This window comes from Seriola lalandi, unplaced genomic scaffold (assembly GCF_002814215.2).
Source record: "Seriola lalandi dorsalis isolate HSWRI2012SDOR001 ecotype SW California unplaced genomic scaffold, Sedor1 jcf7180002054412, whole genome shotgun sequence".
In the NCBI taxonomy this organism is placed as follows: Eukaryota; Metazoa; Chordata; class Actinopteri; order Carangiformes; family Carangidae; genus Seriola; species Seriola lalandi.
Window position 1 is genome coordinate 805832 of NW_019524965.1, and position 9307 is coordinate 815138.

The 9307-nt window shown below is 39.9% G+C and overlaps 1 protein-coding gene across 1 annotated transcript; it reads left to right on the forward strand.

Annotated features, from left to right (window-relative positions):
* Positions 1-803: 803 nt before the first annotated feature.
* Positions 804-9174, forward strand: timp2b (TIMP metallopeptidase inhibitor 2b). Its single transcript, XM_023410067.2, has 5 exons — positions 804-1173; positions 6930-7030; positions 7137-7242; positions 7357-7481; positions 7614-9174. The coding sequence occupies exons 1-5, from the start codon at positions 1044-1046 to the stop codon at positions 7809-7811; spliced, it is 660 nt and encodes a 219-aa protein (XP_023265835.1). The 5' UTR covers positions 804-1043; the 3' UTR covers positions 7812-9174.
* Positions 9175-9307: the final 133 nt, after the last annotated feature.

Sequence of the window (9307 nt, forward strand, 5' to 3'; positions counted from 1 at the left end):
AGCTCAATCATGAAGCCAGATTTCTACACACATACGCGCGCACGCACGCACACACACACACACACACACACACACACACACACACACACAAATCTAAAACCGTGACTAATTTGCTATGAATTAAACTGAGCACATCCACAGTTTTTTTTTTTTTTTTTTTGCAATTTTCCTTTAATAGTTGTACTGGAGTGGCAAACCCACGGAATAGTTGTTTGCTGATTTTGTGAGCCCCAGATGTACTCACAAAGATAATAAGATAAGGAAATACCTCAGACATAATGACATTATTTCCCCAGTTTTACTAAGTAAGTTTGAGCTTATTATTTGTTAAGGGTTAGATTTTAATGTGAGGTTGAAAGTGAAGTTGATGTCAGATTTAAATCTAGTTGTTTTAGGGGATTGTGGATTCGGATTTGGGGAAAGTTAAGGTAAAAGTTGAGGTTAGTGACATTTTACGGGGGTGTAAGGAAATGAGTCAGTTCTCACGAAAAGAGAAGAACAAATGCATTTGTGTGTGTGTGTGTGTGTATGTGTGTGTGTGTGTGTGTGTGTGTGTGTGTGAGTGTGTGTGGCGGGGTGAGGGTGACTTAACAGTTGCATATACAGTATGACCCCCGTTTTATGATGTAAACACTTATCCATCTCTTCCTGCGATAGGATTGTGACAGACGGTGACGGGTTTGTGGGTAGATGTGTAAACTTTTGGGAGCCCCTGACCTCCACAGTCCCGCTGTGCTGACTGGCTGAGACCACAGCAGGGGAGGAGTCTGCTGCAGCCCGCAGGAATAAAAGCGGCTGCTACTGACGATAGTGGAAAACAGATCGAGAGGAGTTGTCAGGGTGTAGGCTTCAACAGGAATCCTCTCCCTCTCATACCTTGTGCATCTCATAGTTTGACAAGTAGACCGTCTTTTATTCTCTTATAGTTGGAGACTTTTTTAAGTTCATATCCTTTTAGGCGCACCGGACTGCTCAGCTGCACAACAGCCTTCATATTTTTCCCCCCTCTAACTCTTTAATTTAAACAGCGTAAATTTTCCAAGATGACCTGGACGGTGAACAGTTGTTTTGTCACGCTGGCCATCCTTTTTCTTTGGCGAGTGGAAGAAATTGCAGAGGCCTGCAGCTGCTCCCCAGCGCATCCTCAACAAGCGTTTTGCAGCGCAGACGTCGGTAAGTTGATTCTCTCACTAAAATGAATTAATACAAAGCAGCATTTAGACATTATTTGTTTGAATATAAAATGCAGACGATCAACGTGTTTATCCCTTTGACAAAGAAACTGTTGTTGAGAGGGAAACTTTGCAAACTTGCCCTACTCTTATGTTTACAATTACAGGGGGAGGAGGATGGAAATTTCTGTCTCTCAATCTTTCTTTCCACTGCCCTCCTCTCTTTCTCTGTAATCATCTATTGATATTCTTCAGTCTTAATATATAGCCACATAGCCTAATACTTCATGTACTTTTTTGCATTTAAAAAAAGAACCATAGTTTAGTCTACAGTTAGTTACTATAGTTTAATAGAAGTAAAAGAAAATAAAAAGAAAAGGAAAATAGGTTTTACAGTATTTCATTTGAAAGTTGTTTTTTTTTTTTTAATAACCAGGCATCCAATCAGATAAGCACTTTTAACACATCAGTGTCTGCTGCTGATCAGGGTGATCAGTTTTCTTCATTATTATTTGCACTTCTTTGATTATCATTCATGCAGTTTGTTTACCATCAAAACAGCATGTAAATATTAGAATTTGTAGTATTTTCCAACTCCTACATCCACATGACTAAACTTTGAAACTGATGACTGATGCACTTCCTCAAATCCTACTGAATGACCATTTAATTTACTCTTACTCAAAGGCCATGAAGATAGTTTCCCTCTTATTTTACCTATTACAAAACACTACTTGTTGCTGCCTTCAACATAGGCCTTAAGCTAACGAGAGTCTCAACAGTGACCAGCTTGTGTAGCTATTTAAATTGGGGTTTTGCTGAGGGTCTTTTTTCTTGGTTGTGAGCTGGCTGAGTGTGTGGCATGTCTACAGAAGCTGACTTATTCAAAGGTTTCTCTTTACCATTGGATTCCATGGCACTGGAGGGTGAAGAAACCACATTATCCTGCTGGAGAGTTTACTGTAAAGGAAAAGCAGAGTTTTTTTCTTTAACCTTCTTATTGAGATGATTTTAAGTTGACACATCTCAAATTCAGCCAGGTAGCTAATGTAAGAAACATAAAGAGAGTGAGGGAAATTAAAAATTCATTAGCTATTTTTGAAGGTTTCATACATCTTCCTTGCACCACAGTAGAAAGAGGAGCCTTTCAAATTAACTCTGGGTGCACTTTCAGTCATTTGGTCAGGTATACATGAGCAGGGCTCTGACTATATTGTGGATTGTTCAAACCTAGACTGAAGGTGCTGATACTCATCTGAACTTCCAGACTGATTCATTTTATCAGTCTTTGAGGTCAGGTCCTAACATGACCTTAACCTCCCTCTGCTCCTGCTTCAGCACCATGGATAGACCCTCCCACCAACACACACCAATATTTTGTCAAGGAGATCAGCCTTTTTGGCCAAAAGGCTTCTTGAATCTGCCTCACCAGTAGTCTTGATAGCCATATCAAACTGTTACTAACAGTGGGGTTCAAGTATTTAAAAAAAAAAAAAGAAAAAAGAAAAGACTATCTAGAGTTCACATTGTGTTTTTGTCACAGCAGAGTTCAGTGAACGTTTGTGAACTTGCACAACTCTAAAGCCAAGATTCTGTGATAAATCTATGTGATTCATTGGCGTATAAAGTCACTGGCTGCTACATAGACAATGAATGAGTGGATGAACTACTAGAGTGATAACATAGTAGGCTTATGTTGAGATGGCACATTCAAAATGAAGGTTATTATCTACCATTGTAGCGCCACCTTAATTTCTTATGCTTTTTTTGGTTTAGCTAAATTATGTTGATCTTAGTTTCTTTTCTACTCTTCTTTGATCTGTAGGCAGTTGGAAATTGTGTTATATTAAAGCCATGTTATTTGGATTAAACATAGAGAATGAAATATTCCCATGCTGTCTCTACATGGCAAGACACTGCTTTGAAGAACCCCTGCTTAGTGTGAAAGTACTACTTCAGTTGCACAGAAGTAGGGTCAGTTAGAGTGTCTGGAGTCAATGGAAAATTACTCAAGAAGAAGAGTAGCTTGCAGTTTCTGTTGCAGTGACTCAAGTGCAATTCTTTAAAAGTGGGAAGAACAGTCAATGTTTTTGTCACGTGTCAGCATGTCCATTTTGATGATGATTCACTGCATTCAGTTTTCTTTGTGTGAGGCACAGTCAAAATGCAGGGAATAACAGACGTTGAAACAGAGACTTTGAAAGATACTAATGGAAAGTTTAAGTGGGTAGCAGAGCAGAACCATTAATCTAAAAGTCTGATCAAAGCAGACTGTAGTTTTACAGTTCTCCTTTTCCTTTTTTTTCTAACTTTATTTTACAAGACCCCTGGCTCATTTCTCTCCCTATTCCTGTAAACAAAAAGAAAATAACCAGGTCAGCTTTAGTTGTAAACACGTAGTTCCATTTATCTTGTCAAAACAGACAGAGCAGGAACAAAAAAAAAAATCTTTCCTCATAAATCGAAATCCATCCCTTGGGTCTTTGGCTGAGGCAGAGGAATGCCGCGCAGTCATATGCTGTGCTCATTATGTATTTGCAGTTTATTTCACAATTCTTGGTGATTACAGAGCGTACCTGTTCTGCTTTTTTTTGAAGAAGGGAAAGCGAATCATTTGAGACCTTGAAAGGAAAGCTGGCTTTGACGTGACTTCCGGTATAAACACAGCCCTGCAAGCTGTGTAAACAGAGCTGACATTAAAACCAGATTTCCCTCCTTTGAGCCAGCCTGAGTGTGTGCAAGCTCTTGCAACAGCTGCTTTAAACTCCAGCATCACCGGCGATAATGCGTTGGATCTAGCAGGTTCATTTCAATGTGCCCACTGAAGCAGAAATCACTTTATTGCAGAGCAACTCACTTCTCGAACATTTGTGTGAACATTTGTACATCATCATAAATAAGTTTAATAGTATCATTTAGGTGCCAGAAGGATATTTAGGCTGATGAGAAGATGGTGGATTAATCTGCATATCATTTGAGTGGATCAGTTTGAATTTGTAGTTTAGTTTTTCTCATTCAAAGCCGGACTACGTTGTGGCTTCTCCAAGAGAAAAATGGATCTACAGGCCCTGCAATTACATGACATGCATTTGCTTTCTTCTCTTTCTCTTTTTGTTTTTTAAAGCACTCCCATGACCACAATACTACATACAAAATAATGTGTTTATTGTTTGAGTAACTGGAAAATTAGATGGTTCCCTCAGGGAAACTTATCATTTTTTTCTAAACTTTTTTTTATAGGGCTTGGTCAGCCTTTTCCAGCAAACATCATCATTTCCTGTGAGAATTAGGTATACACTGTATATCAGATCAGAAAATTAAGTTATTTTTCTCAGGTACTTCAACAAGAGGACACACACTGTTACCTTTTTAAAGGAGCTATTTGTAAGTTTTGCTATCGCTACATAGCTAGTGTTAGCATTAGCAACTCTTTACTTACCTGTCTAGAAAAAACATCGTTCAGCAACAAATGTCATTCCTTTACTCACCAAGAGCTGTCTCCAATGGTGGAGAGCAATGCCAATGTTAACTCTTGTCTCTATCATGTCTTTGCTTCTACTGAAGTTAACATGCTAACCAGCTGGCCCGGGCCCGTCTTGTCACGTTCCCATAGCGACTTGCTGTAGCCTCCAATCTGCTTTGAAGACATAGCACTGCTCAGAGGGCGTATTATAAACTCTTGACTTGTAAACGCAACAATGGCCAAAGCTCTTGTCAAGCGACAATGACCACCACCCGCTACCAGCAAGAAACCTCGTTCAGCAACAGAGAAAACTTACAAGTAGCCCCTTAAAGCAATAACAGTGAGTGCTTCAGTGGAGTGGGCGTGGCAAAATGGGAGCGTGTTTTGGACTTTTTCTGTTCCTCTTCAAATAATGAATGGGTGAAAAGACACATAACCTTAATCTGCATCTTCTTCTTGTAATTTGTTTATTTTTAGCATATTGAATACATTTTGAAGAGAACACTCTAACCCTCGCAAAGCTGTTTTTAAAACCCAAGTGCTCAAATGATATATTATCATTCACATAAGTTACATACTGTGCATATTTTCACCTGCCCTACTTTACACCAGTGGAAGGAGAAGTGATCTGTGTGTGATTCTGCACACTCAGGCAAAGGGGATTACCACTAATCCACTTTGTAGCCAGAGAAGTTGGAGAGTTTCTCAGCACCCGCTAACTCAGTGTGTATCAGAGTGTTTGAGGGAGTTTGTGATTTGTAAACCAGAAACATCTTGACTGGTGTAGATTATCACTGGGAGCAGTTTGTCATTCTAAATCATGACATGTAAATTATTTGTCAGTATATCTGCTACTTGACAGCAGCTCCAGCAGCACACAGAAAAGTTTGCAGCCTGCACAGCTCGGTGTTTTGCACATTTTCCTGGCTAAGAACTAACCCCCCCCCCCCTCCCTCTCTTGTGCTCTGTAACTCCTCCTCCCCCTGTCAACTTGTATGTTTGTGACAGTATTTCAGTATTGCTTTGAAGGGCTGTCTTAGACAGGACACTGTTAGGCTAATACTGCCTCTGCAAAATGCCTGCTGTTCCTGTCCGTTCCCTCCCTGTTTGCAGAATGCAGCCATCCTCATCACTCCATCACTCTCTCCTTCTGTGCACACACTCTCCTTTTTTCCCTGTTTTCCTTTTGTTAAAGGTCGACTCTTTAGACCCTTAAAAGGAGATGTTCTCTAAGCCTCTATTGTCATCGAATTAGGGCGCATATGGCTCGCAGCTTCATACCTCCATCATATAAAAAGCAAATAAAAAAAAAATAAAAAAAGAGGCTTGATCTTATTTGGTAAGGAAGCAGGCTCGTGATGGTCTGAGGCAGTCAGTCAGTAGCTGCCACCTTGGGAAAGAGAGGACTGAACTGGGACTCCAGAGGGAACATCTGGTTAACATTAGCTCTGTCGCTAGTCTCCTTCACTTAAAAGCTTGATTTTTGAATGGGATTTTGTAAACCTAATTCACAGAAGTAGTCATGTGAATTTACAGTAATCACTGCAACTCGCGTGATACAAATAATCCATAGGTATTTAGCTACGACCGGCACATGCTATACTGTACTTCAACATTTGGATTCACATGAAAGAAGCAGTGTTTGCGAAACACATGAGTCATTTTTTGTTGAACACTCAGTATTTGAGCTCAAAGGCTCATCCGTATGGCTCTGATAATGTTTTTCCACTTGAACTGTTATATTTTTTTCCCCCATCCAAACCTCTCTGAATCTGGGAGCTGGAACTTAAGAGCGCAAAAGAGAGAGAGAGAGAGAGAGAGAAAGACAGAGAGAGGGAGGGAGGGAGAAAGCAAGAGAGAGAAGGGGAAAGGCTGCAAACGAAAGAGAGGTTGATTTGCATGTCAGCACCTCTATCCAGACAGAGAGGCAGGCCGGCAGAGAGGCCTGGGGGCGAGGGGAGCGTTTCTAGTTCAGCTTTTCAAAGATTGCTGACTGGCTTCCTCCTGTGTCGGCCCAGGAGCCTGGGAGCAGGCAGCACACATTCCTCCCTCTGATTACAGCTGATGAAACACTCATGTGCCTCTCTGTCTTCCCAGCACCTGGCACATGCAAACTCCACGGATCCAAGCCGCAGCAATGTGTTGTGGCCAACTCCGGCATGCCAAACCTGGGCAGGGCTTAGATCAGACACAGAAAAACCCAGATAGAGTTCAGTTTTAACATGACAATAGTGTTTGAAACTCGGTCTTCAAACGCAATGAATTCAAATGTGGGTTGTTTTGTCTTTTTCCAGTTATCAGGGCAAAGGTGGTTGGACAGGAGGAGGTTGACGTCGGCAACAACATCTATGGAAACCCCATCAAACAGATCAAGTATGACATCAAACAGATCAAGGTACATGGTGTGAAGTTGTTTTTAATTCTCATTTTATGTTTGGGTATAAACCCAATTCCTATTTGAATTTGAATTTGAATTTTTTCCCTCTGTTTGAAATTTTCAGATGTTCAAAGGTCCCAGCCAGAATATTGACGCCATCTACACTGCTTCCTCCTCTGCAGTGTGTGGAGTGACTCTAGAGACTAATGGCAAGGAGTATCTCATCACAGGTAAAATTGCAACCACATTAGCAATCACACATTATGAAATAGAATAAAAATGGTTCCTTTAGGTCGGTTTTCACATCATCTCATTACCTCTGCTTTGCTGTCCCTCAAATGCAGGCAGACTGGAAGCTGACGGGAAGATGCATGTCACACTGTGCCAATTAATTGAGCCCTGGGATACCCTGACTGACACCCAGAAGAAGAGCTTGGTTCAGCGCTATGAAATGGGCTGTGATTGCAAGGTAGAAAAGTTAAAGGATAGTCAGTAGTTAAACTAGAATTTGCCACAAGCTAGAAGAGGAAATATAATCTTGGAAGATGCATTGCTTGTTGTAAGCTCACTCCCTGATCTTGGTCTCTTCTTCAATCCTCAGATCACTCACTGCACCTCCATCCCCTGCATGATCAGCAGCCCAGCGGAGTGCCTGTGGACGGACTGGGTGATTGAGAAGACAGTCAACGGAGAGCAGGCCAAACACTTTGCTTGTGTCAAGAGGAGTGATGACTCTTGTGCCTGGTATAGAGGAGCTGCGCCGCCCAAAAAGGACTTCCTGGACATCGAAGACCCATAACTCCACCACTGTCCTATTGTCTGAGGATGTCTGCAGTTGAAATATACTAAGATATAAATACCAAAAACAGAAATAAATACACGATTCAAATTGTTATTTTGTTTTCTTCTTATTAAGAAAGCTGCAGGGTGTGTGTGCTATGTGGTGAGGTTGGAAGAAAAATTGAATTGTTATGTGTTTTAGTTGCAGGACTCATTATGTTTTTATTCATCAGTCTTTTGAATTCAGCACCTTCTGAAGCTTCTACCCCAAAATCTAAAGCACTTCCTCATAAACCACTTCTCCCTCAGCTGAGATAAAGGGATAATCATCACAATTCAGTGTTAACTCCTCACAGTACTTTTGTTTCTGCGCTAGCGATTTTTGTTTTTTTTTTAACAAAAGCTATTGTTTGACATGAACTATAATTCTATATTGAAACACATACATGCCTAAAACTCAAAGTGTAACAATTCTGTGAATCTGTGTGTTGTTTAGTAACATTAGCTGGCAATCGGCATCCTGATTTGTGACAGCAGAGCTACCACAAGGAATTAATGCCACCTCTTGCCTGTCCTGCTTCATATTCTTTCTTGTGCTGAGTATGCATATCTTTTCACTTCTGTTTTTTTTTTTTTTTAAAGGTGTGGCAAACCTGTTTAGAGTAAGAGTGGCACGTCAATGGTCAGATTTCAGATGCCAGCCTGTGCACACAATCAGTGTTTTGTAATTGTTGTCTTTAAATAATCCTGAATAGACAAGAATGCACTTTGAACACAATGGTCACAGCAGTCATAATGTCTCTAATGAAAAATGTCTGAAAAAGAGGATTGAATCCTCCATTTTGTATTTTGTATTTTTTTATATTACAGTTCTTCTCTTTATAATGCTTTAGTAAGTGTAAGAGCATATTTTATTTAAGGAAGTTGTATGATTCATCATAATTATTGAAAAACTGCCCTCATTTTGATACTTTTTATGACAAATGACACATTTGGTTTTGTATAAAGAGAAGACCTAGTATTTTAACAGTATTAGCAAAATACACACATTTTACATGCATTAAAGGTCAAATTGTAGTCTGAACTGTTACCTGTCTAACTGGCTCATCCTTTGTGTCAGTGAATTAAAGAACACATTTTAACCAATTATCAGTTTATTGCAAGAGCAATGGGAGTGACCATAAAAGTGTTGAACAGATGTCATGTGACTTAATATGAAAATTAATATGAGAGTGTAAAAAAATTCTTCATTTGAAACTGTAGTCAAGTATAATGTCTTGTGCTGGTTTCACATGGGACTTTTGAGATAAGATGATTTTTGCATGCATGTCCAACTGAAACAATACTGTACATTTGACTATTATATTAAATGCCAAACCCTGTTTTGATTCACTTTGCACTGGTTATTTTCACATCAAAAGGCTCAGTATATGGAGACTGAGAAGACTCCAGCATAACAGGCAGCACATATTCTTAAAAACTTTAATCCAGCAAAGAATCGGAGTTGGTAAGTAG

What these genes read in the sequence shown, in the direction of transcription:
- timp2b (XM_023410067.2), top strand. Translation starts at nt 1,044, where the DNA reads ATGACCTGGACGGTGAACAGTTGTTTTGTCACGCTGGCCATCCTTTTT. An exon ending in GTTTTGCAGCGCAGACGTCG is followed by an intron (nt 1,174 to 6,929) that starts GTAAGTTGATTC and finishes GTCTTTTTCCAG; the next exon opens with TTATCAGGGCAAAGGTGGTT. An exon ending in CAAGGAGTATCTCATCACAG is followed by an intron (nt 7,243 to 7,356) that starts GTAAAATTGCAA and finishes CCTCAAATGCAG; the next exon opens with GCAGACTGGAAGCTGACGGG.